At 38.4% G+C, this 27,556-nt stretch overlaps 7 protein-coding genes across 8 annotated transcripts in view; all 7 read right to left on the bottom strand.

Annotated features, from left to right (window-relative positions):
• LOC113113620 (protocadherin alpha-C2-like) overlaps positions 1 to 21,666 on the bottom strand; it is a 148,362-nt gene extending 126,696 nt beyond the window's left edge. Inside the window, exon 1 of one of the 2 annotated variants that reach the window (XM_026279940.1) lies at positions 19,160 to 21,666. In XM_026279940.1, coding sequence (XP_026135725.1) covers positions 19,160 to 21,517 — 2,358 coding nt within the window. In that variant the 5' untranslated portion in view covers positions 21,518 to 21,666. Of the gene's footprint in view, positions 1 to 14; positions 2,551 to 19,159 lie in introns of those variants that run through there. The other variant, XM_026279939.1, reaches the window with a different exon arrangement.
• Positions 2,816 to 5,451, bottom strand: LOC113113633 (protocadherin gamma-A11-like). Its single transcript, XM_026279992.1, has one exon. It carries the CDS (start codon positions 5,189 to 5,191, stop codon positions 2,816 to 2,818), a length of 2,376 nt encoding a protein of 791 aa, XP_026135777.1. The 5' UTR covers positions 5,192 to 5,451.
• On the bottom strand, positions 5,845 to 8,555 carry LOC113113632 (protocadherin alpha-10-like). Its single transcript, XM_026279991.1, has one exon. The coding sequence runs from the start codon at positions 8,372 to 8,374 to the stop codon at positions 5,996 to 5,998; it is 2,379 nt and encodes a 792-aa protein (XP_026135776.1). The 5' UTR covers positions 8,375 to 8,555; the 3' UTR covers positions 5,845 to 5,995.
• Positions 8,943 to 11,572, bottom strand: LOC113113631 (protocadherin gamma-A11-like). The gene has a single exon (XM_026279990.1). It carries the CDS (start codon positions 11,401 to 11,403, stop codon positions 9,022 to 9,024), a length of 2,382 nt encoding a protein of 793 aa, XP_026135775.1. The 5' UTR covers positions 11,404 to 11,572; the 3' UTR covers positions 8,943 to 9,021.
• LOC113114339 (protocadherin gamma-C3-like) lies at positions 11,621 to 14,663 on the bottom strand. Its single transcript, XM_026281250.1, has 2 exons — positions 12,089 to 14,663; positions 11,621 to 11,657 (listed from the first exon to the last, which is right to left on the bottom strand). The coding sequence occupies exons 1-2, from the start codon at positions 14,473 to 14,475 to the stop codon at positions 11,621 to 11,623; spliced, it is 2,424 nt and encodes an 807-aa protein (XP_026137035.1). The 5' UTR covers positions 14,476 to 14,663.
• On the bottom strand, positions 15,583 to 18,349 carry LOC113114340 (protocadherin alpha-8-like). The gene has a single exon (XM_026281252.1). It carries the CDS (start codon positions 17,962 to 17,964, stop codon positions 15,583 to 15,585), a length of 2,382 nt encoding a protein of 793 aa, XP_026137037.1. The 5' UTR covers positions 17,965 to 18,349.
• Positions 21,667 to 24,464: 2,798 nt separating the features above from the next.
• LOC113113299 (protocadherin gamma-A11-like) lies at positions 24,465 to 27,159 on the bottom strand. The gene is made up of 2 exons (XM_026279427.1): positions 24,698 to 27,159; positions 24,465 to 24,542 (listed from the first exon to the last, which is right to left on the bottom strand). Exons 1-2 carry the CDS (start codon positions 27,098 to 27,100, stop codon positions 24,465 to 24,467), a joined length of 2,481 nt encoding a protein of 826 aa, XP_026135212.1. The 5' UTR covers positions 27,101 to 27,159.
• Between the last annotated feature and the right edge of the window lie 397 nt (positions 27,160 to 27,556).

Here is a 27,556-nt window from a genome sequence, read left to right on the forward strand (position 1 = left end):
TTATCACATCTTACCTCTCCAGAACCTCTCCTTCTGCGATCTGGGATCACTAGAGTATTTCCATTACTGCCTGGGACTATAGTAGAGCCGATACTCATTCTGGGTCCAACTAACATGTACCGTTTGTCTCCAGATCTGTACTGGATGCTGTGACACAGAGTCCCGTCGTAATTTGTATCCTGTAAATACTTGGACGAACAGTCTGTCGATTTAGAGCACTGCATTAAAATCAACACGATGATGCTGATGACAAAAAGCACCGACACCAAGCCCAAAGTGATGATCAAATAAAATGTCACGTTGTTTTCCTCCTCGTCTTTAACTGTATTTTTTACATCAGAAGCTGCAAAAGCCTCTTTGGGCTCCACAACTTTGACAATCACAGTCGCTGTTGCTGAGAGAGAAATGTTCCCATTGTCTTTGACCAGTATGATCAGTTTATGCTGGGCCTCGTCTGTTTCTGTGAACGAGCGAAGGGTCCTTATCTGTCCTGTGTAGCGGTCCAAACCAAAGAGACTGTGGTCACTAACTTCCTGCAGTGAAAATAATAACCAGCCGTTGTATCCTATATCTGCGTCATAGGCTCTGACTTTAGTCACCAAATGACCTGCGTTCACATTACGGGGAATCTCTTCCACACCCTCAGCAGAACCGTTAGCGCTGACTGGATATAAGATCACTGGGACATTGTCGTTCTGATCCAGAATAAACACGTTCACTGTCACGTTACTGCTCAGAGACGGAGTTCCAGAGTCTGTAGCGAGAACATGGAACTGGAACGTTTTAGCAGTTTCAAAATCAAAGCTTCTTAAAGAATAAACTATTCCTGTCTCGGAATTTATATTTAAGAAAGATGACAAATCATTATGAGTTCCGTCACCTCTAATCATGTGATAAGATATCACAGCATTTTCAGCTGTGTCTCTATCAGAGGCGCTTACTGAAATTATTGAGGAACCGGCTGCATTGTTTTCCATTAAGTAGAGATCTAAAGGATTTATTAAAAAAACCGGTGCATTATCATTCACATCAGAAATCTGAACGTTTATAGTGGTCGATGCAGTTAAAGACGGCTGTCCTAAATCAGAGGCAGTTATTGTAATGTCATAATGTGAGCTCGTCTCTCTGTCTAAACGATCTTTTGTCACTAAAGAGTACATATTGTCTTTGAAAGAAGGCTTTAGTTCAAAGGGAACATGTTTGTTTAACTGACAAATTACTTTACCATTGATCCCTGCATCTTTATCAGTCACACTGATGAGAGAAATTACCGTTCCAGGCTTAGAATCTTCAGGGATGTTCTTTGAATGTGATGTAATCTCAATCTCAGGCCGGTTGTCATTTACATCAGTAATCTTAATAACAATTCTAGACTTTGTAGACATTGGTGGATGCCCTTTATCTGAGGCTTGAATATCGAGTTTATAAACTTCTGTATCTTCAAAATCCACTTCCTCCTTTACACGTATTTCACCTGTGACCTGATCTAGCTCAAAAACGTCATGCCCTTTGCTATTTAACGTTGCAAAACTGTATTCAATATCACTGTTTGTGCCCTCATCCATATCAGTTGCATTTACTCGAACAACCATAGAGCCAATAATAGAGTTTTCCGACAGGGTCACAGAATATGTCTCTCGACTAAATACAGGGCGATTATCATTTATATCTAAAATGCTAATTGTAATGTTAAGGGTGCCAGATCTCGGAGGATTCCCTCCGTCAACAGCTGTTAAAAGCAGCTTGTATGTATTCGTAATCTCCCTATCAACAGCCTTCTTAAGGACTAAAAATGGCATTTTATCCTCATCACTCTCTCTAACTCGAATTTCAAAATGATCATTAGGACTTAACTTATAGGACCGGATTGAATTCGTTCCAGAATCTGGATCTTTGGCAGCCTGTAACTGATAATCAGCGCCAGGGAGCGTATTTTCATAAATTCGCAAGCGCTGCTCTTTTTCAGGAAAACTAGGGGAATGGTCATTTATATCTGATATTTCTACCTCTACATAATGCATTTCCAAAGGGTTTTCAATAACGGTTTTTAAATTTACCATGCAAACACCACTGCCAGCACATAAAGACTCTCTGTCGATTTTCTTATGAACGTACAAAACGCCATTTTCCTGATTTATCTGAAAAAGCTCCTCCTTAGATCCAGAAACGATTCGAAACTGCCTGACCACCAAACTACTTACTTCAAGACCCAAATCCTTTGCAATATTTCCGACATCGGTCCCTTCTTTCACTTCTTCTGGAATCGAGTATCTTATCTGAGCTGAGACTGGCTGTCCGATGCCAAGAAGAAAATAAATACACAAAGAAATCCAGCAGTACTCCCATCTGCGCCTTTGTCCTCCAGCTTCCATCACGCACGATTAACAAATTGTTTCTCCAGGATCAACCTCTTATACCCTCGATTATTTGAAGTCGTAGTTTGATGTTTATGGCAAGTACATGATGAGAAAATAAGAAACATATAATTGTTTTTTAAGCACTGTCAGTACGTTCAAGCATCCAAAGCCATTGTGTGTGAAAAAAAACAGTACAGCCCTACGTTATCATCAGGGGCAGGATTCAATATTCTAAATAAATCATGGAGCAACACCGACCCCAAGTGGTTTCAAAACACTTGAAAATTTTTTGAAATAAACCACTGTCAGTCAAAAAAAAATTATAATAATAAGTCATCAATTTAACATAAAATTATATTTAAGTGTACACAAAAAAATGTCAAAGTAAGCTACATAACGAAACTTTGCGCTATGAAATCATAAGTAAAACAAACTATTGGGTATAAAAATTATTAGAATTAATCTGCTATTCTTACCTCTCCAGAATCTCTCCTCCTGCGATCTGGGATCACTAGAGTATTTCCATTACTGCCTGGGACTATAGTAGAGCCGATACTCATTCTGGGTCCAACTAACATGTACCGTTTGTCTCCAGATCTGTACTGGATGCTGTGACACAGAGTCCCGTCGTAATTTGTATCCTGTAAATACTTGGACGAACAGTCTGTCGATTTAGAGCACTGCATCACAATCAACACGATGATGCTGATGACAAAAAGCACCGAAACCGAGCCCAAAGTGATGATCAAATAAAACGTCACGTTGTTTTCCTCTTCATTTTTTATTGCATGTTTAACATCAGAAGCAGCAAAAGCCTCTTTGGGCTCCACAACTTTGAAAATCACAGTCGCTGTTGCTGAGAGAGAAATGTTTCCATTGTCTTTGACCAGTATGATCAGTTTATGCTGGGCATCGTCTGTTTCTGTGAATGAGCGAAGGGTCCTTATCTGTCCTGTGTAGCGGTCCAAACCAAAGAGACTGTGGTCACTAACTTCCTGCAGTGAAAATAATAACCAGCCGTTGTATCCTATATCTGCGTCATAGGCTCTGACTTTAGTCACCAAATGACCTGCGTTCACATTACGGGGAATCTCTTCCACACCCTCAGCAGAACCGTTAGCGCTGACTGGATATAAGATCACCGGAACATTGTCGTTCTGATCCAGAATAAACACGTTCACTGTCACGTTACTGCTCAGAGACGGAGATCCAGAGTCTGTAGCGAGAACATGGAACTGGAACGTTTTGACTGTTTCAAAGTTAAAACTTTTGAGAGCACTAATTACGCCTGTTTCAGAATTGATGTTAAGGAACGAAGTCATGTCGCTTTGTGTTTGATCGCCTCTTATAATATGATACGTAATATGAGCATTTTCATTTTTGTCTTCATCAGTGGCGCTCACAGAGAATATGGACTGTCCGGGTGGATTATTTTCAAAAAGGTAAATCTCAAAGGGGCTGTGGGGGAATTTCGGTCTATTATCGTTGACATCGGACACCTCTATGCTCAGAGATTTTGAAGCTGAAAGAGCTGGGTTTCCTAAATCAGTAGCTGTTACTGTAATGTCATAATGGGAAGCAACTTCTCTGTCCAAATTATCTTTGGTTACTAGAGAATACATGTTCTGCTGAATATATGGTTTCAACTCAAAAGGTACACTCTCTGACAAGCTGCATACAACTTTACCATTAATTCCTGAATCTTTGTCCGTTATGCTAATAAGAGAAATGACTGTCCCGGGCTTGGAATCCTCCGAAACAGTATTAGAAAGTGACGTGACCTCAATCTCTGGTTCATTATCATTGACATCAATAATTTTAATGATAACTCTGCAGTCTGTGTTTAATGGAGGCCGCCCTTTATCAGAAGCCATGATGCTCAGACTAAAAATGTCATTCTCCTCAAAATCTATTTTGCCTTTGACACGGATTTCACCTGTCACCTTGTTTAGTTCAAATACATCATGCACTTTTCGCTGCACATTCCTACCGTAAGCATATTCAACTTCTCCATTAAGGCCCTCATCTGGGTCAGTTGCATTAACAAATGTTACAGAAAAACCGGGAGAAGCGTTTTCTTTTAATGTAATAGTGTATGTGTCTCTGTTGCATACTGGACGGTTGTCGTTAACATCAAGGACCATGACAGTTATATTTAAAGTGCCTGATTTTGGTGGATTTCCACCATCGATGGCAGTCAAAGTTAAGACGTGCTTGTCCCTTATCTCCCTATCTAACGGTTTCTTTAAAAGAAGAAAAGGATTTTTATCCACGTATTCACTGTCTCCTATCTCTATATCAAAATGATCATTTTGACTGAGTCGATAGGAACGAATGGAATGTATTCCAACGTCTGAATCTCGTGCGGTTGGTAGACCAAAACGAGTTCCCTTTAAAGTGTTTTCCGCTACTTCAATCTGCAAATCTTTTTCTGGGAAAGAAGGGAAGTGATCATTAACATCTGTTATTTCAACCTCAACATAGTGCACTTCGAGTGGATTTTCAACTGCAATCTTTAAGTTTAGCAAGCATGCGCCATTGCCATCACAAATCTCCTCTCGGTCGATTTTCTTATGAACATATAAGATGCCATTGTTTTGATTTACCTGGAAAAAACCGTCCTTAGATCCAGAAACAATACGGAATCGTCTGTGCTCTAACGAACTCACATCAAGACCGAGATCCTTAGCAATACTTCCCACTTGTGATCCCTCTTTCACCTCCTCCGGAATAGAATATCTGAGCTGTGCAGAAACAGGCTGATCACAATGCATCAGCAGACACAAAGCAATCCAGCAGTATGCCCATCGGCATCTTTGTCTATCCTTATCCATCGCGAGGAATTATAACAAAAGTGTTATTCTCTCAACAAGATAATCCGTGTAATAACAGAGATCTGGAAACGAAAATTATGTCCTACGTCGCATCTTCAGTCTACCGCAAGCACTATAATTTTATTCGACTCACAGTGGCTCCTAAAATGTACTGAACAATGTAGCATTGCGCATGTCACTATTTAGGGCAGGTTATAATCTCGCCATCGTATCACAGTGTAATACTGACACCTTGCGGTCTACTGTTCATTTCAAACAACCAATCTCTAAAATATTTTGAATGATTCTAAACTCTGTGTCGTGCAAAGTAAAGTGTTACATCCTCTGTCGAACCCATTACAAAAATTAAAATACCATTCAAAATTTAAGTCACTGAATTAAAATATAGCATTTTAAACAGATCATGGACATAAATACATTCAATTTACACAGAAAAGACAAAATGAGTGATTGCTTAAGAATGCACATAAAATAAGCTAAAATAAACAGTATGAAATACATATCTAAAAAAATAGCAATTATGGGACTTCAGTTTACATACTTTCAGAAATTTCAAACCACTGAGTTTATTTTATTTATTTTTTTTAATTTCAAAAAATGGGAAAATGAATTTCAGCACTAGCGCAATGAACAGCTCCCTACAATCCGCGGTTTCTTACAATACGATCAGTCTATAAAAGCTGTCAACTACTGAAAATGTTTGTGTGCTGTATAATCATACAGTAACTACTTTAAGGCATAACATATTGCATGAACAACTGTTAGGTTTAACAACAACAAAACTAAACGGTAGCTGTAGCCTAATTAGAATGAATCTGCTATTCTTACCTCTCCAGAATCTCTCCTCCTGCGATCTGGGATCACTAGAGTATTTCCATTACTGCCTGGGACTATAGTAGAGCCGATACTCATTCTGGGTCCAACTAACATGTACCGTTTGTCTCCAGATCTGTACTGGATGCTGTGACACAGAGTCCCGTCGTAATTTGTATCCTGTAAATACTTGGACGAACAGTCAGTCGATTTAGAGCACTGCATTACAGTCAACACGATGATGCTGATAACAAAAAGCACTGAAACCGAGCCCAAAGTGATGATCAAATAAACTGTCACGTTGTTTTCTTCATCGTCTTTAACGGCGTTTTTCACATCAGAAGCTGCAAAAGCCTCTTTGGGCTCCACAACTTTGACAATCACAGTCGCTGTTGCTGAGAGAGAAACGTTCCCATTGTCTTTGACCAGTATGATCAGTTTATGCTGGGCCTCGTCTGTTTCTGTGAATGAGCGAAGGGTCCTTATCTGTCCTGTGTAGCGGTCCAAACCAAAGAGACTGTGGTCACTAACTTCCTGCAGTGAAAATAATAACCAGCCGTTGTATCCTATATCTGCGTCATAGGCTCTGACTTTAGTCACCAAATGACCTGCGTTCACATTACGGGGAATCTCTTCCACACCCTCAGCAGAACCGTTAGCGCTGACTGGATATAAGATCACTGGAACATTGTCGTTCTGATCCAGAATAAACACGTTCACAGTCACGTTACTGCTCAGAGACGGAGTTCCAGAGTCTGTAGCGAGAACATGGAACTGGAACGTTTTAACAGTTTCAAAGTCAAAGCTCCTTAAAGAATAAACAATACCTGTCTCGGAATTTATATTTAAGAAAGATGACAAATCATTCTGTTTTCCATCTCTAATTATGTGATAGGATATCACGGCATTTTCATCTGTGTCACGATCAAAGGCTCTTACCGAAATGATGCCCGAACCGGCTGCATTATTTTCCATTAGATATAGATTAAGAGGATTTATTAAAAATTCCGGTGCATTATCATTCACATCAGAAATCTGAACGTTTATAGTGGTCGATGCAGTTAAAGACGGCTGTCCTAAATCAGAGGCAGTTATTGTAATGTCATAATGTGAGCTCGTCTCTCTGTCTAAACGATCTTTTGTCACTAAAGAGTACATATTGTCTTTGAAAGAAGGCTTTAGTTCAAAGGGAATGTTTTTGTTTAACTGACAAATTACTTTACCATTGATCCCTGCATCTTTATCAGTCACACTGATGAGAGAAATTACCGTTCCAGGCTTAGAATCTTCAGGGATGTTCTTTGAATGTGATGTAATCTCAATCTCAGGCCGGTTGTCATTCACATCAATAATCTTAATTACAACTCTACAGTTTGCAGACAGTGGTGGATGTCCTTTATCCGATGCCTGAATATCGAGTTTATACACTTCTGATTCTTCAAAGTCAACTCTCCCCTTTATACGTATTTCACCTGTGACCTGATCGAGCTCAAAAACCTCATGCAATTTGCCGTTTAAAGTGGCAAATCTGTATTCGATTTCACTATTAGGACCGTCATCTATATCAGTTGCATTTACTCGAACAACAACCGTGCCAACAGCAGAGTTTTCCTGTAATATCACAGAATACGTCTCTCGACTAAATACAGGGCGATTATCATTTATATCTATAATGGTAATTGTAATGTTAAGAGTACCAGATCTCGGAGGATTCCCTCCGTCAACAGCTGTTAAAATAAGATTGTATGTATTTGTAATCTCCCTATCAACAGCCTTCTTAAGGACTAAAAAAGGCTTTTTATCTTCATCATTTTCTCTAACTCGAATTTCAAAATGATCATTAGGACTTAATTTATAGGACCGGATTGAATTCGTTCCAGAATCTGGATCTTTGGCAGCCTGAAACTGATAATCAGCGCCAGGGAGCGTATACTCGGAAATTCTAAGTTGATTTTCATTCTCAGCAAAACTAGGAGAATGATCATTTATGTCTGTTATTTCTACTTCTATATAATGGATCTCGAGAGGGTTTTCAATAACGGTTTTTAAATTTACCATGCAAACACCACTGCCAGCACATAAAGACTCTCTGTCGATTTTCTTATGAACGTACAAAACGCCATTTTCCTGATTTATCTGAAAAAGCTCCTCCTTAGATCCAGAAACGATTCGAAACTGCCTGACCACCAAACTACTTACTTCAAGACCCAAATCCTTTGCAATATTTCCCACAGCGGTTCCTTCTTTCACTTCTTCTGGAATCGAGTATCTTATCTGAGCTGAGACTGGCTGTCCGATGCCAAGAAGAAAATAAATACACAAAGAAATCCAGCAGTACTCCCATCTGCGCCTTTGTCCTCCAGCTTCCATCACGCACGATTGACAAACGGTTTCTAGGATGAAATGTATATATCCTCCAGTATTAGAGGCCGCAGAAGGATATATTTTGCAAGTACATAGTAAGAATATAACCAGGCCTTAATATTAAATCGTTTTTTTAGGTTCCGTCAGTGCAGCATGTAGCCCATGCATCCAAAGCAGTGTATGTGAAAAAAAAGCAATACAGCCCTATTCGTGTCATCATGAGGGGCAGGACTCAATGTTCTGCAAAAATGCTGGAGCAACACCGACATCAAGTGGTTTCAAAACATTAAAAACTATTAAAATACACTACAGTCAGTCGTAAAAAAAAAAACTCAAACCGTATACATAAACAAAATAATTATATTTAATTTACATCCATCCAGTATTGTTGACGTTTTCAGAACAGAATATTTTTCACATAATTAAAATAAATAAGAATAATAATAAATAAATACTAACAAAATTATAACACAGCGGACAGTAATTATTTCAACACAGGGGACAGCGCACTGCAAGCTTCATATTGTTACTTACAATATGAAAAGATAATCAAAATTGTGTCAGACTTTGCACTATGAAATCATAATGTAAAATAATATAATTTTGCAATCATATCGTAAAAAAGCAGTCCAACACGTTGATTTCAATTAGAATTAATCTGCTATTCTTACCTCTCCAGAATCTCTCCTCCTGCGATCTGGGATCACTAGAGTATTTCCATTACTGCCTGGGACTATAGTAGAGCCGATACTCATTCTGGGTCCAACTAACATGTACCGTTTGTCTCCAGATCTGTACTGGATGCTGTGACACAGAGTCCCGTCGTAATTTGTATCCTGTAAATACTTGGACGAACAGTCAGTCGATTTAGAGCACTGCATTACAATCAACACGATGATGCTGATGACAAAAAGCACTGAAACCGAGCCCAAAGTGATGATCAAATAAAATGTCATGTTGTTTTCCTCCTCGTCTTTTACTGTGTTTTTCACATCAGAAGCTGCAAAAGCCTCTTTGGGCTCCACAACTTTGACAATGACAGTCGCTGTTGCTGAGAGAGAAACGTTCCCATTGTCTTTGACCAGTATGATCAGTTTATGCTGGGCCTCGTCTGTTTCTGTGAATGAGCGAAGGGTCCTTATCTGTCCTGTGTAGCGGTCCAAACCAAAGAGACTGTGGTCACTAACTTCCTGCAGTGAAAATAATAACCAGCCGTTGTATCCTATATCTGCGTCATAGGCTCTGACTTTAGTCACCAAATGACCTGCGTTCACATTACGGGGAATCTCTTCCACACCCTCAGCAGAACCGTTAGCGCTGACTGGATATAAGATCACTGGAACATTGTCGTTCTGATCCAGAATAAACACGTTCACTGTCACGTTACTGCTCAGAGACGGGGAACCAGAGTCTGTAGCGAGAACATGGAACTGGAACGTTTTTACAGTTTCAAAGTCGAAGCTTTTCAGCGCGTGAATAACACCAGTCTCAGAATTTATATTCATGGCAGATGCCATGTCGTTTTGTAACCCTCCACCTCTTATGATATGATAAGTAATGACAGCATTTTCATTAATATCTTTGTCTAAAGCACTGACAGAAAATATAGAAGCGCCTGGAGAATTGTTTTCAGTTAAATAAAGCTCTAGAGGATTTGATGAAAATTCTGGGATATTGTCGTTTACATCTGACACTCGAAAAAATATAGTTTTATAAGCTGATAGAGAAGGGTTGCCTAAATCTGTTGCTGTTATTTTTATATCATATTCGGAAACTAACTCCCTGTCTAAGCGTTCTTTCGTTACAAGAGAATACATGTTATCTTGAACAGAGGGTTTCAACTCAAATGGCACATTGTCAGATAGTCTGCAAACAACTTTTCCATTGATTCCAGAATCTTTATCATTTACACTGATTAGAGAAATAACCGTTCCAATATTTGCGTCTTCCGAAACTACATTTGAAAGAGATGTTATTTGTATTACTGGATGATTGTCATTTACATCTTCAACTTTAATTATAAGCTGACAATCGCTGTTCAGAGGAGGAAGACCCTTGTCTGAGGCCCTTATCATTAAGCTGTAGATATCATTTTCTTCGAAATCAATCAAACCTTTAACTCGTATTTCACCAGTCGCCCGATCTAATCGAAATATTTCACGTATTTTTGGTTTTGTGTTTCGGCCATATGTATATTCTACTTCACTATTTAGACCACTATCAGCATCGCTTGCATTTATAATTGTCACTACAGTGTCAATAATTGCATTTTCACGCAGTGTTATCGTTAAGGTATCACTACTGCATATGGGTCGGTTATCATTCACATCCAGAACAAAGACAGTGATATTAAGCATACCCGATTTTGGTGGATTTCCGCCATCTACTGCAGTTAGTCGTAACCTGTGTTTTTCAGTAATTTCCCTGTCTAATGGTTTCTGTAATATTAGGAAAGGGGTTTTATCTCCGTATACACTATCTTTAATTTCCAAATCAAAATGAGCATTCTTGCTTAGATGGTAATGTCGAACTGAATTAGCGCCCACATCCAGATCTCGAGCAGTTTGAAGTTCAAATCGTGTTCCAGTTACAGTGTTTTCTGCAACCTCTATACCGAAGTCTTTATCCTGGAAAGAAGGCGAGTGATCATTCACGTCTGTGATTTCAACTTCCACATAATGGACCTCGAGGGGTTTTTCGACAACTATTTTCAAATTAATCAAGCAGGCGCTATTTCCATCACACACTTCTTCTCTGTCAATATGCTTATCCACATACAATATGCCATTGTTCTGATTTACCTGGAAAAGAGCGTCATTTGATCCAGACACAATGCGAAACAGTCTGTCCACCAATGTAGTAGCATCGAGACCCAAATCCTTAGCACAATTTCCGACAACAGATCCCACTTTCACCTCTTCTGGAACGGAGTATCTTATCTGCGCTGAAACCCGCTGTCCGAAGCACACAGGCAAAGAGAAACACAGAAAAATCCACCAGCGCTCCCTCCTGCGCCTTTGTCCTCTAGCTTCCATTGCGACTGTCGGCAACGTTATTCTAATGATCAGTATTATTCTAGATGATTAGATTCCATGAATGTTAGATACATCATGCGAATCAAAATGGATCCACTTTAAATACAGTTAACACAGCCTGTAACCGTTATAATGTTCATCAGCTCCTGAATGTTTCATCATGAATGTGAGGAACAATACAGTCCGTTTCGCGTCATCAAGGGCAGTACTTAATCTGCTACACAAATACTAGAGCAACAGTGACATCGAGTGGTCTACAGGAAGACAAATTCTCCAAAGTTTTTCATTAAAACACACATATAATGTAGAAAAACAATTAATACATTGCATTGTGTGGCCCATTATACCTACACGCTACTTAATTTCATAAAGTGCATAAATATCAAGCAAAACAACTCACGCAGATGAGTGTGAGAGCACAGTAAAGCCAGTAAATCCAGTCCATTCTAAGAGAACCGCAATTCATTTCAGCACCAGCGGAGTGGACAGCTCCCGCTACGCTGTCACAACTTGGAACAACAGCAAACTTTTAGACATCTGGTAAAGCAAGGACACTGTGCTTTTTGTAATGCAAACAACTATCAGAAATTCTTCACTTGAAATTAGCTCACCAGTTTGATGAGAAAAATATGTTGTAGTCTGTATGTGAAGCGGATGGGTTAATAATTACATAAAACTCATAAACTCAATAAATAAATAAATAATCGACATTCTTACCTCTCCAGAATCTCTCCTCCTGCGATCTGGGATCACTAGAGTATTTCCATTACTGCCTGGGACTATAGTAGAGCCGATACTCATTCTGGGTCCAACTAACATGTACCGTTTGTCTCCAGATCTGTACTGGATGCTGTGACACAGAGTCCCGTCGTAATTTGTATCCTGTAAATACTTGGACGAACAGTCTGTCGATTTAGAGCACTGCATTACAATCAACACGATGATGCTGATGACAAAAAGCACTGAAACCGAGCCCAAAGTGATGGTCAAATAAAACGTCAAGTTGTTTTCCTCCTCATCTTTTACTGTGTTTTTCACATCAGAAGATGCAAAAGCCTCTTTGGGCTCCACAACTTTGACAATCACAGTCGCTGTTGCTGAGAGAGAAACGTTCCCATTGTCTTTGACCAGTATGACCAGTTTATGCTGGGCCTCGTCTGTTTCTGTGAATGAGCGAAGGGTCCTTATCTGTCCTGTGTAGCGGTCCAAACCAAAGAGACTGTGGTCACTAACTTCCTGCAGTGAAAATAATAACCAGCCGTTGTATCCTATATCTGCGTCATAGGCTCTGACTTTAGTCACCAAATGACCTGCGTTCACATTACGAGGAATCTCTTCCACACCCTCAGCAGAACCGTTAGCGCTGACTGGATATAAGATCACTGGAACATTGTCGTTCTGATCCAGAATAAACACGTTCACTGTCACGTTACTGCTCAGAGACGGAGTTCCAGAGTCTGTAGCAAGTACGTGGAAGGGAAACTTTTTGACTATTTCAAAGTCAAAACTTTTGAGAGCACTTATTACGCCTGTTTCTGAATTAATATTCAGAAAAGATGTCATGTCACTTTGTGTCCCATTCCCTTTAATAATCTGATATGAAATCGCAGAGTTTTTATTTAGGTCTTTGTCAAAAGCACTCAGCGTGAGAATGGGCGCGCCTGCAGCGTTGTTTTCAATCACATATAATTCAATTGGATTTAGGCTGAATTCAGGCGGGTTGTCATTAACATCTGACACCTGCACGCTTAGAATTTTATATGAGGACAGTGGAGGTTGACCCAAGTCTCTCGCTGTTATTGTAATGTCATAATGTGAAACAGTTTCACGGTCCAAGTTCCCTTTAGTCACTAACGAGTACATGTTTTCCTGAACTGATTGTTTTAATTCAAATGGAACATTTTCTGAGAGAGAGCACACAACTTTCCCATTAACACCAGTGTCTCTGTCAGTAACACTAATGAGTGAGATTACAGTGCCAGGCTTGGAGTCTTCAGGCACCATTTTCGATAGTGACGTCACATCAATGATTGGCTCATTATCATTTAAATCAAGTATCTTTATAATTACTCTACAATCAGTGTTCAAAGGCGGCTGTCCATTGTCAAATGCCTGTATGTCCAGCTTATAAACACTGTTCTTTTCAAAGTCAACCTCTCCTATAACGCGGATTTCCCCAGTTAATCTATTCAGGCCAAATATATGAAACATGTTTTCGTTGTTGTCCTCTCCAAAAGTGTAAGACACTTCACCATTTGGACCGTAATCAGAATCAATTGCCTTAACTTTTATTACTAATGTTCCAATTTCCACATTTTCGTGCAGAGTTGAAGAATAAACATCCTGACTAAACAAAGGACGGTTGTCATTTACGTCAAGAACAAATACGGTTATGTTTAATGTTCCTGATCTCTGCGGATTGCCTCCATCTATTGCTGTTAATATTAAATTGTGTTCAGCTCTGTGCTCACGGTCAAGGGGCTTTTGCAAAACCAGAAAAGGCAGTTTATCTTCTGCCCTGTCCCTTATTTCTAAAGCAAAATTCTCGTTTTGACTCAATTTATACAAGCGCACAGAATTGGATCCAATATCAGGGTCACGCGCCACTTGCAGCTGAAAACGCGTTCCTTGCGGAGCGTTTTCTGATATTTCTAATCGCTTTTCTTTTTCTGTAAATGTAGGGGAGTGGTCATTTACATCAGTTATCTCAACGACAATATAATGAAGCTCAAGTGGATCTTCCACTACTATTTTTAGGTTAATCAAACATGCTCCAGTACTATCACATAGCGCCTCTCTGTCGATTTTTCTTTGGACATATAAAACGCCATTGTGTTGATTTACCATGAAAAGCGCTTCATCTGACCCGGACACAATTCGGAACCGTCTGTCCATCAAAGTGTTCACATCAAGTCCTAAATCCTTAGCGATATTTCCTACAACATATCCCTCTTTTACCTCTTCTGGAACAGAGTATCTTATCTGAGCTGAAAGCTGCTGCCCAAAACACAGAAGAAAACAAAGAACCGTTCTCCAGTGCTCCCTTTTGCGCATCTGTCCTCCAGCTTCCATTGCGAACGACAGAGAAATCCAGAAGTAAGTGCCGCTACCTGGTCAGATTATACATATATATTCATTTTAAACGAACAAATAAAGGTGACGCGCGAAACTGTTACCAATATCCAACGTTACGCAGTTCTGTCTTTGGCCATCTTCAAACAAAAATAATCCTCTCTGCGTTGAACAAAATGTCTATTGCAAGCTAGATATGGGGGCAGGGTGAATAGATGCTTTCTCTGTACAACAATGACACCATGAGGTTTGTTAAGAACGTCACATAAGCAAAACCGCTCTGGCTGAAATAACAAATAAACACTTATTGTTTTATTCCTTTTTTTTTTTTTTTTTTTTTTTTTTTTAAAAGTCGGAACCTCTCAATTGAATATTCCCGGAATATATGGAAGCAGGGGAAAAAAATTATAATAACGGTATAATAATATATTGAGATAAAAAAATAAATAAATAACAGTAAGGCTAAGTTAATGATAAAAAAAAAGCTCAAGTTCAAAATAGTCGGTTTTGCTCAATTTATAAATCAAAGAATTCATGCTGTAGGGCTAATCAGGATCCTCTCTTTCTTGCATAATGTCTTAACATAGAAAATATTCTGCTTTTTCTAGCAGCATATATTTATCAAAAAAATATATATTTTATATGAATTTTCAACAACAGTCTCAGACATATCAAATAAGCAACAATTCCTTTACACAACGCATACATCTATTAAGATTACTGGGGAAAAATTGAGAACTTCATTTGCTGGAATATCAAGGAAATAATCTCTAATTTTTATTTACATAAGGCAAAAGAGCAATAAGCAAGCTCCACAAGCAAAATGGCACAGTAAGTGCTTTTGACTCTCAAATCAATCTTGACATCAGCCCAATATTTTACAAACAATGACAACAGCCATGCCAAAAAAGTATGAAATGACAAGTGTAAGGGAGAAGGAGAACGTCAAAAACGTCATATGTAAATGACAAAGAAAAGTGCATAAAGAGTAAAACAGTTAGTCTTACCTCTCCAGAATCTTAATCATTACTACACTAAGGCATAACATACTGCATAAATAACTATTAGGTTTAACAATATCAAAACAAAACGGTAGCTGTAGCCTAATTAGAATGAATCTGTTAGTCTTACCTCTCCAGAATCTCTCCTCCTGCGATCTGGGATCACTAGAGTATTTCCATTACTGCCTGGGACTATAGTAGAGCCGATACTCATTCTGGGTCCAACTAACATGTACCGTTTGTCTCCAGATCTGTACTGGATGCTGTGACACAGAGTCCCGTCGTAATTTGTATCCTGTAAATACTTGGACGAACAGTCTGTCGATTTAGAGCACTGCATTGCAATCAACACGATGATGCTGATAACAAAAAGCACTGAAACCGAGCCCAAAGTGATGATCAAATAAAATGTCACGTTGTTTTCCTCCTCGTCTTTAACTGTATTTTTTACATCAGAAGCTGCAAAAGCCTCTTTGGGCTCCACAACTTTGACAATCACAGTCGCTGTTGCTGAGAGAGAAACGTTCCCATTGTCTTTGACCAGTATGATCAGTTTATGCTGGGCCTCGTCTGTTTCTGTGAACGAGCGAAGGGTCCTTATCTGTCCTGTGTAGCGGTCCAAACCAAAGAGACTGTGGTCACTAACTTCCTGCAGTGAAAATAATAACCATCCGTTGTATCCTATATCTGCGTCATAGGCTCTGACTTTAGTCACCAAATGACCTGCGTTCACATTACGGGGAATCTCTTCCACACCCTCAGCAGAACCGTTAGCGCTGACTGGATATAAGATCACTGGAACATTGTCGTTCTGATCCAGAATAAACACGTTCACTGTCACGTTACTGCTCAGAGACGGAGATCCAGAGTCTGTAGCGAGAACATGGAACTGGAACGTTTTTACAGTTTCAAAGTCGAAGCTTTTCAGCGCGTGTATATGTCCGTTGTCTGGATTTAAATTGAGGAAAGAAGACATATGACTTTTTGCTCCATCTTCCTTAATTATTTGATAGGTTATAGCAGCATTTTCATTCATGTCTTTATCGAATGCGCTAACAGAGTATATGGAGGCTCCCGGTGGGTTATTTTCCATCAAATAAAGCTCTAACGGATTGTGAGAAAACGCTGGAGCGTTATCGTTCACATCTGATATCTGCACTTCCAGTGTTTTGACTGAGGAAAGAGAAGGCTGACCAAGATCTGTGGCTGTTATTGTGACAGCATATTGAGACACAAGTTCTCTATCTAATTTTGTTTTCGTCACAAGAGAGTACATATTTTCTTTAAATGACGGCTTCAGTTCAAAAGGCACATTGTCAGATATTCTACAAACAACTTTGCCATTGACGCCCGAATCTTTATCAGTAATACTAACAAGTGAAATGACCGTTCCTGGTTTTGAATCTTCGGGAACTACATCAGACAGTGAGGTAACTTCTATCTCTGGTCCATTATCATTTTCGTCAATAATTTTGATGATAATTCGACAGTTGCTTGTCTTCGGTGGTTGGCCTTTATCTGATGCCATAACACTGACTCTGTAAACAGTATTTTTTTCAAAATCCAAATCGCCCTTCAGCCTAATCTCACCAGTCTTGTCCAAATCAAAGGTGTCATGAACATGTGTTTCGATATTCTTTAAGAATGAATAAACAATTTCTCCATTCTGACCTTCATCTAAATCAGTGGCATTCAATTTAATGACAAGAGTACCAACAGGAGCGTTTTCTGGTAATGTGACGGAATAGAGCTCTTGACTGAATTTTGGCCTGTTATCATTATCATCCAGCACAGTGACATTAATAATGATACTCCCTGATCGTGGTGGATTTCCACCGTCAACAGCAGTCAGTATTAGACTGTGACTGACCTGATGCTCCCTGTCAAGCAATTTACGTAACTTCAAGACGGGGACCTTTTTCTCTCCCCCATTTTCGCGGAGCTCAAGTTCAAAATACTCGGTTTGGCTCAGTTTATAAAAACGAACAGTATTTATGCCTGAATCAGGGTCCTTTGCTTCCTGCAATTGAAAGTCCTCTCCCGGTAGTGTTGATTCTGCTATTTCTAACAGGACGTCTTTATAAGCAAAATTGGGTGCATGGTCATTTACATCGACAATTTCTACTTCTACATAATGAATTTCAAGAGGATTTTCAACAACAGTTTTCAGACTTATCAAACAAGCAACATTTTCATCGCACAGCGCCTCTCTGTCGATACGCTTCTCCACATACAAAATGCCATTGTTCTGATTTACCTGAAAAAGGCCGTCATTTGATCCAGAAACAATACGAAAACGTTTGTCCACCAAAGTACTGACATCAAGACCCAAATCCTTTGCAACATTTCCCACAACGTATCCTTCTTTTACTTCCTCTGGAACAGTGTATCTTATCTGCCCTGAAGCCCACTGTCCGTAGCACTGCAAGTACAAATACAGAGAGATCCACCAGTATTCCCATCTGCGCCTTTGTTCTCCAGCATCCATGCTAAAAGCCGTCGTCTGATGAGCAAGTGTAAACTGATTCACCTCACAGTCACCGCATGAATTTATTCAAATGATTCGAGGGCGAACATAAGAACATATTTTGCTCAAATCACTGAACTAAGCTCTTGTATATGCTCCCGACTGAAAAAGCACTGCGCTCTAGCCTGATTTAGCATGATGCAAACCAGATACCTGCCCCAAAAAACGTTTTCTTGTGTAATACTGACACCACGAGGTCCACTGCAACATGTCAATATTTTAAATAGACTTCCATGCACTTAGGATAAAGCATACCGAGAGCAAATATTCGACCCATATGGCAGATATGGCTGTATTAAATAAACATTAATATATAGCACATATGCATGTTTGATTTTTAGCTACAAAATAAACATACACCGTGAAACCTTTCAATCCAAAATGTCGCAGCAAATTTCAGTACCACTGACATAGACAGTTCCGCGCGACTAAGTAGCTGGCAAGAAACTCCTAATATTTCTTATTACTTAAAATAAATTTTATTAAAGTCTTTGTGCTGCTATGAACTCATGAACTAATTAATTTGGTCACCTTTAATAGTAGGATTTTTTTTTAATCAAATGTAAAATGGAAAATAGTTCAAGAAATACGCGGTCCTGAGCCATAAATTACTCTATTTTTTCCAGAACAAATTAGGCAGATGATTAGAATACCGTATAATGTAATGCATTATTTTCCCATAAGAGCGTTTGTCACCAGAGCCTCAAGCATGAATATCGCAGAGAGGCTGTAAATAAACAGGGCATAACTAACAAATAATTATATTAAATAATAATAATAATAATTAATAAATAAATAAATAAATAAACATTAGCTCTCCAGCACATTGTGTATCAGATTCAATCATCTCATGCAAAAAAAAAAAAAATAATATCGCCAGCTCGTAAATATTTCCAATAGTTATCCTGGGTCCAATTAACATATAGGATCATGTTTGATGTGACACAGAGCTCGATACTGAATCCAACAAGATTATTATAATTTCCTTAATACAGCATTAATGGTTTGAAGAAAAAATAGTTTATTCGTCTACATGGATTCGTACAGCAAAGAACAATATGTCACAAATCTACTTTAGAACCAGCCCAAACCACACCATATACAAAAGACAGTTTAAAATCACACAGGGCTAAAATAACGAATAAACCATTCTTACCTCTCCAGAATCTCTCCTCCTACGATCTGGGATCACTAGAGTATTTCCATTACTGCCTGGGACTATAGTAGAGCCGATACTCATTCTGGGTCCAACTAACATGTACCGTTTGTCTCCAGATCTGTACTGGATGCTGTGACACAGAGTCCCGTCGTAATTTGTATCCTGTAAATACTTGGACGAATAGTCTGTCGATTTAGAGCACTGCATTGCAATCAACACGATGATGCTGATGACAAAAAGCACCGAAACCGAGCCCAAAGTGATGATCAAATAAAATGTCACGTTGTTTTCCTCCTCATCTTTTACTGTGTTTTTCACATCAGAAGCTGCAAAAGCCTCTTTGGGCTCCACAACTTTAACAATCACAGTCGCTGTTGCTGAGAGTGAAACATTCCCATTGTCTTTGACCAGTATGACCAGTTTATGCTGGGCCTCGTCTGTTTCTGTGAATGAGCGAAGGGTCCTTATCTGTCCTGTGTAGCGGTCCAAACCAAAGAGACTGTGGTCACTAACTTCCTGCAGTGAAAATAATAACCAGCCGTTGTATCCTATATCTGCGTCATAGGCTCTGACTTTAGTCACCAAATGACCTGCGTTCACATTACGGGGAATCTCTTCCACACCCTCAGCAGAACCGTTAGCGCTGACTGGATATAAGATCACTGGAACATTGTCGTTCTGATCCAGAATAAACACGCTCACTGTCACGTTACTGCTCAGAGACGGAGATCCAGAGTCTGTAGCGAGCGCGTAAAATCGAAAGGTTTTGACAGTCTCAAAATCAAAACTTGTAAGTGCATAAATTGCTCCCGTCTCAGAATTAATATTTAGAAAAGATGTCATGTCTCTTTGTGTCCCATTTCCTTTAATAATCTGATATGAAATCACAGAGTTTTCATTTAGGTCTTTGTCAAAAGCACTCAGCGTGAGAATGGGCGCGCCTGCAGCGTTGTTTTCAATCACATATAATTCAATTGGATTTAGGCTGAATTCAGGCGGGTTGTCATTAACATCTGACACCTGCACGCTCAGAGTTTTATATGAGGACAGTGGAGGTTGACCCAAGTCTCTCGCTGTTATTGTAATCTCATAATGTGAAACAGTTTCACGGTCCAGGTTCCCTTTAGTCACTAACGAGTACATGTTTTCCTGAACTGATTGTTTTAATTCAAATGGAACATTTTCTGAGAGAGAGCACACAACTTTCCCATTAACACCAGTGTCTCTGTCAGTAACACTAATGAGTGAGATTACAGTGCCAGGCTTGGAGTCTTCAGGCACCATTTTCGACAGTGACGTCACTTCAATCTCTGGTTTATTATCGTTTGTGTCAAATATTTTTACAACAACTCTGCAGTCTGTTGTCATAGGGGGCTGGCCTTTATCAGATGCTTGAACATCAAGTTTGTAAATAGATTTCTCCTCAAAATCTACATCGCCTTTAACACGAATGTCACCACTCAGTTTATCCAAACTAAATAACTCATAAACCTTTGGGTTCTGATCGCTGCCAAACGCGTAGGTGACCTCTCCATTTGAAGCATAATCTGCATCACTTGCTTGAACCTGAATTACTAGTGTTCCAATTTGTATATTTTCCTTTAAATTTGCAGAATACATATCTTGGCTAAAAACAGGTCTGTTGTCATTTATGTCCAGGACGTTAATTGTAATATTTAGTGTCCCTGATTTTTGAGGATTCCCTCCATCTACAGCCGTTAAAACTAAATTATATTCGTCATTGATCTCGCGGTCAAGTGATTTTTGTAAAACTAAAAATGGCAGTTTGTCTTCTCCCTGATTTTTGACTTCTAGATCAAAGTGTTCGTTCTGAGTTAATTTGTAAATACGAACAGAATTTACCCCTGCATCCGGGTCATGGGCGGCCTTAAGCTGAAAACGCGTCCCTTGAGCAGTCGATTCTGAAATCTCCAGTCGTTTCTCGTGTTCAGTAAAACTGGGCGAATTGTCATTTACATCGGTTACTTCCACTGCAATATAATGTATTTCAAGAGGATTTTCTACAACTATCTTCAGATTTATCACACATGCGCTATAACTATCACACAGAGACTCTCGGTCGATTTTCTTATGAACGTGCAAGACGCCGTTCTGATTTACCTGAAAAATATCGTCACTGGACCCAGATACAATACGGAACCGCCTGGCCGACAAAGAACCGACATCAAGGCCCAAATCCTTTGCAATATTCCCAACAACGGTTCCATCTTTTACCTCCTCTGGAACAGTGTATCTTATCTGAGCAGAAACACGCTCTTCGAAACACAGCAGAAAAGAGAAACACAAAGCGATCCTCCAGCTCTCCCACCTGCGCTTTTGTCCTTCGTGTTCCATTATGATTCAAACGCTTATCAGAAAACAAATTATAATCCCCCTTGTGATTTCTTCATGAGTGAATTCTCCGAGATGCCATAAAATGTTGAATATTTCTTTGTAAAACAAATTCACCATAATCCACACAGACAACAAGGTTGTATGTTGTATGTTTCAACAACGCAGAATTGCGCTTTTGGTGGAAAGGAGCAACTGTGTGACGTCTCGAAGAGGAGGGACATTTTAAAAAGGTTTCCTTGTATAATACTGACACCTTGAGTCTAACTGCGAATATAGACGATAATAAAGAGTTTCAGTAATAGGAAACATGAAAACCATGTCAACCAACAAACACTCACTAGTTTCTCTGACGGGTCTCTCTCTCTCTCTCTCTCTCTCTCTCTCTCTCTCTCTCTGTGTGTGTGTGTGTGTGTGTGTGTGTGTGTATATATATATATATATATATATATATATATATATATATATATATATATATATATATATATATATATATATATATAGATGGTTGTGTTCAATACCTTTTTTTAACCCATTGGTGCCCAATTTTTTTCTGAATGGTTTCATGCATATAGTCATGTCAATAGTGTCCTATATGAACATGTTCTGCATTTATTTTCCCCAGGTTTTAGTTTATTTTCTTGAAATTCATATTTAAATGTGCGGCAACTATAGTTGCCAATGAGCAAATAAATAAATGAAAATAAATAGAATGAAGAAAATATTACATCTATATATAATAAAAAAAGGTATACCTGAAAGAAAATTAGGCATTTTTTAGACCAATAGTACTCAGTGGCTAACTGTAATAGGTGATTTCATATCATAATGTAAATTCATTACTTGTTTGAATTTCAGCATTACAAATGAATCATAAGCTACTTGTCATAAAATGAATTAGGGTCCTTGACAAATTAGAATGAAACGCATCGAAAATGGATAAAGGGGCCTCAATATTTTGCCCCCTACGAGACATAATTTCATAAAAGGGTGAAAAACATCAACATCAATTAATCCCATGTGTTAGCTCATTATCTTTCCATTCTTGCTTTTGTGTGACTGACTGAAGTTAGTAAACTGCTGCTGTCATCCCCCATGGCAAAAACAGAAACAAAAGAGGGGCAGTAGAGCTGTGGAAAGATTGCTCTCTCGTCTCCACCTTTTGACAGATTTGTTCTACTGTACAGTAGAGATGTCAGTTAAAGGGTTAAGTTATGTTTTAGGTGGGATATTATGAAAGGAAAAAGCACTAAACAAGACCAATAACCTTGATTTATTAACCTGTTAACACAGTATACACCATTTCCCCATGACATGCAAGTTATTTGCCCACTGGCAACTATAGTTTCCTCTTGGACATTTGACTAAGTTCACAAAAAACTATAGATCTCCTGGAAGATTTGTTTTGTTTGGATGATTCTAAAGACCTTCATGATTATATTGATATATATGCCAACAATAAAAACGTATTAGTAATATGAAAAATAAATTTCTTTGGGAGTGTTTGCCCTTAGCCATGCTTCCTGGAAGTAGGGATAGAAAGTTGACAGCCTCATGTGACAGGATGGAAGTGGATACCTTATTATTATTATTATTATTTTTCTTGAAATCCTTTATTTGGTTGTTTACTTGCATGTCATTGAGAAATATAACATGGATAACATCTAGAAAAATACTTACAAAAGGAAAATGACAATTTTAAACTGCGGCAACTATAGTTGCCAGTGGGCTTATCGAGCCACTATGATTAAGATTGAGAGAACTTTATGAGATAATTAATGTTTGTTTGTTTGTTACCAAATATTTAAATGTCACTTTCTTTGAAACTTGTCATTTTAATTTGGTACATTTGTGTTTTACTACAATCTATTGCAGCTCTTATATTGTCTCATTGTCATTGTTTTAATGCCAAATTCAAGACAATTCAAGTGACACCTTGATTTATGAATATATGGCAGTTTAATGGCAATAGGAGAGGAATACACAAACATTAATTCAATAGAGTAATAATTATATAGAGTATAGTTTTCCGTTTCTGTCAGACTAAATGTACCCTAAGCCCGTTGTGTTCCTTGTGTAGCTGCTAAATGTATCATGTCAACCAATAAACACTCACTAGTTTCTCAGATGGGTCTCTCTGTCTCTCTCTCTCTCTCTCTCTCTCTCTCTCTCTCTCTCTCTCTCTCTCTCTCTCTATATATATATATATATATATATATATATATATATATATATATATATATATATATATAGATGGTTGTGTTCAATATCTTTTTTTAACATCCAGCCACAGTGATCGAGATTGAGAGAACTTTCTGAGATAATTAGTTTTTGTTGGTTATCAAATATTTAAATGTCACTTTATTTTAAACTCGTTATTTTTATTTGGTACATTTTTGTTTTACTTCAATCTGTTGAAACTCTTACATTGCATTATAGTCATTATTGGCCAGAGATAGTTGTCTATTTGGCTATTCACAACAATGGATGAAGGTATTTGCAATGCACAATGTATGTTTTCTGCTGATGTGACTTTAAATAAGGATGTCAGTGGTTTGTGCTAAGTAGTTTTTTTTTCTTACAACAGTAGCATACAACAGATGCTAAATAATATATATATATATATATATATATATATATATATATATATATATATATATATATATATATATATATATATATATATATATATATATATATATATATATATTATTATTATTATTATTTTTTTTTTTTTTTTTTTTTTAATGATCATGTTATCAACTGGAACTGATCAATTTGTTACTAAACTCATATTTACATTCATTTAAATGAACCACACATTATTATCAGAATTATTGTCACACACTTTAGTCAGTGTCACGTATTTTATTACCTTCTGGTTTTAGAAGTGACCGAATTGGTCACTTTTTATCAGAAGATTGCGTTTAGCTTTTTATCCACCTTACTTTCAGCACCACGGACAGCTCTTCGACAAGGACACACCAGGGCTAGTCAACTCCTGATCTTCATAGTTTACTTCCAAGACCTGTTCATAATTTTTAAATAGCATTGAATACTATTTATTATCTAGATCAGGTGTGTTTGATTAGGGTTGGAACTAATTCTACATGACACCAGCCCTGGAATACACACACGTGCAATCTTATAAAGATAACTGTTATTATTGAAGATGCATCTTACCTCTCCAGAATCTCTCCTCCTGCGATCTGGGATCACTAGAGTATTTCCATTACTGCCTGGGACTATAGTAGAGCCAATACTCATTCTGGGTCCAACTAACATGTACCGTTTGTCTCCAGATCTGTACTGGATGCTGTGACACAGAGTCCCGTCGTAATTTGTATCCTGTAAATACTTGGACGAATAGTCTGTCGATTTAGAGCACTGCATTACAATCAACACGATGATGCTGATGACAAAAAGCACTGAAACCGAGCCCAAAGTGATGATCAAATAAACTGTCACGTTGTTTTCCTCCACGTCTTTTACTGTGTTTTTCACATCAGAAGATGCAAAAGCCTCTTTGGGCTCCACAACTTTGACAATCACAGTCGCTGTTGCTGAGAGAGAAACGTTTCCATTGTCTTTGACCAGTATGACCAGTTTATGCTGGGCCTCGTCTGTTTCTGTGAATGAGCGAAGGGTCCTTATCTGTCCTGTGTAGCGGTCCAAACCAAAGAGACTGTGGTCACTAACTTCCTGCAGTGAAAATAATAACCAGCCGTTGTATCCTATATCTGCGTCATAGGCTCTGACTTTAGTCACCAAATGACCTGCGTTCACATTACGGGGAATCTCTTCCACACCCTCAGCAGAACCGTTAGCGCTGACTGGATATAAGATCACTGGAACATTGTCGTTCTGATCCAGAATAAACACGTTCACTGTCACGTTACTGCTCAGAGACGGGGAACCAGAGTCTGTAGCGAGAACATGGAACTGAAACTTTTTAGTAGTTTCAAAATCAAAGCTCTTCAAAGAGTAAACGGCACCATTCGCCTCATTAATACTCAGGAAAGATGTCATTGTTTGGTCTGAATTCATTCGATCAATTGAATACGATACACGTGCGTTTTCACCCTCATCTATATCAACTGCACTTAATGAGAAGACAGCAATTCCTGGTTTGTTGTTTTCAACCACGTAGAATGTATATGGGCTTTGAGCAAATGTAGGAGTGTTGTCGTTAACATCAGTTACATCGACGTGAATGGATCTTGTTGATGTTAACGACGGAGTTCCTAAATCTTTAGCTGTTAAAGTGATATCATATGACGATTTTGATTCTTTGTCAATGTATTCTTTAGTCACCAAAGAATAAAAGTTTCCATCAGGCGACGGCTTGAGGTCAAAAGGTATATCCTTAGGCAGAGAGCAAACTATCTTTCCGTTAATACCTGAATCCAGGTCTGTAACTCCCATCAAAGCTACGACAGTCCCAGGAGGCGCATCCTCGGGAATGTGGCTGGATACTGAAGTGACGTCAATCTCAGGTCTGTTGTCGTTGACATCCTCAACATTTACAAACACATTACACTGTGTAGACAAAGAGACGGCTCCCTTATCCGCAGCCAGTATCTTTAGCTCATAAACCTGCCTTTCCTCAAAATTTAGCCCACCTTTAATCTTTAATTCCCCCGTCAAACTATCTAAATCAAAAACCTCGGATGCCCCGTTCCTGAACTTGTTCCGTAAAGAGTATTCAATATCTCCGTTTAGTCCTTCATCTAAATCTGAAGCATTGACGCGGAGCAGAAATGTACCTTCGGGTGCATTTTCTTTCACAGTCACTGTGTATTTTTGTTTATCACAGACGGGAGTATTATCATTAACATCTGACACAATGATTGTAATATTCACAGTAGCTGATTTCTGTGGCTTGCCACCGTCTGTCGCAGTTAATATTAGATCATGTCTTGCGCTTTTCTCTCTGTCAAGTGGTTTTTGTAAAATAAGGACAGGTATCTTACCTTCGTCTCCCATGTCTTCCGTTTCTAAACGAAAATAAAGATTTTGGCTCAGTTTATATGATTGCAAGTTATTTGTGCCTATATCCGGGTCGTGCGCTGTTTCTAACTGAAATCGTGCGCCTATCATTGCAGATTCAAGTATTTCCAATTTATAGTTTTCGTCCAAAAAGCTCGGTGGATTATCATTGACGTCGATAATGTCAACTGATACCTGGTGCATTTCGAGTGGATTTTCTATCACTGCTTTCAGATGAATGAGACAGGGGTTGGTTTTAGCGCACAGCTCTTCTCTGTCTATCCGCTGGTTCACAAACAAAGCGCAGTCTTTATGATTTACCCGAAAGAGCTCTTGCTTTGTCCCAGCAACGATACGCAAATTCCTGTTTTCCAATAAAATCGGTTCAAATCCTAAATCCTTTGCGATGTTCCCTACAATGACTCCGGTTTTCGATTCTTCTTGAATGGAATAGTTTATCTGGGCAGCATTTCTTCCGGATATGAACAGCAGGCACATCAGATAAATCATTTTGCTCACCCATACTATTTTATTTTCGCTCGCCATGTTTTCTCTGAACCCCGCTAAAAATAGTTTTAGCAAATGCGGCCGACTCATCTATGCTATTGCAAATTACAATTTAATAGACATATCTAAAATCCTCCTGGTTGCTCATTGTTCAAAGCCATAGTCATGTCTGACAAGACAGCCCACGATGTAAATCTGCTGAACACGACTGTCAGAGATGATTGGTATTGTAGCGCCACTCACAGCGACTTTGTAGAACTGCATAATTTCTTTCACAGTGCATCTTATTGTGATGTTATTGTGGACCAAAAAATAAAAAAAGATATTGTTATTATTATAAATAATATTATACCATTTACAATTATACAGTTTATAATTATACAAGTAAGGCATCACAACACCCATTGCACTACTATACTAAAAGAGAATGGAATATCTCATTAGATAATAAATAAATAAATACATACATACATACATAATGTAAAAAAAAAAAATTGTAAAAAATATCCCTTTCTTGAAATATGCGTTTAAATAAAGATTTATCAT

The sequence above is a fragment of the Carassius auratus genome, chromosome 14 (genome assembly GCF_003368295.1).
Source record: "Carassius auratus strain Wakin chromosome 14, ASM336829v1, whole genome shotgun sequence".
Classification (NCBI taxonomy): domain Eukaryota; kingdom Metazoa; phylum Chordata; class Actinopteri; order Cypriniformes; family Cyprinidae; genus Carassius; species Carassius auratus.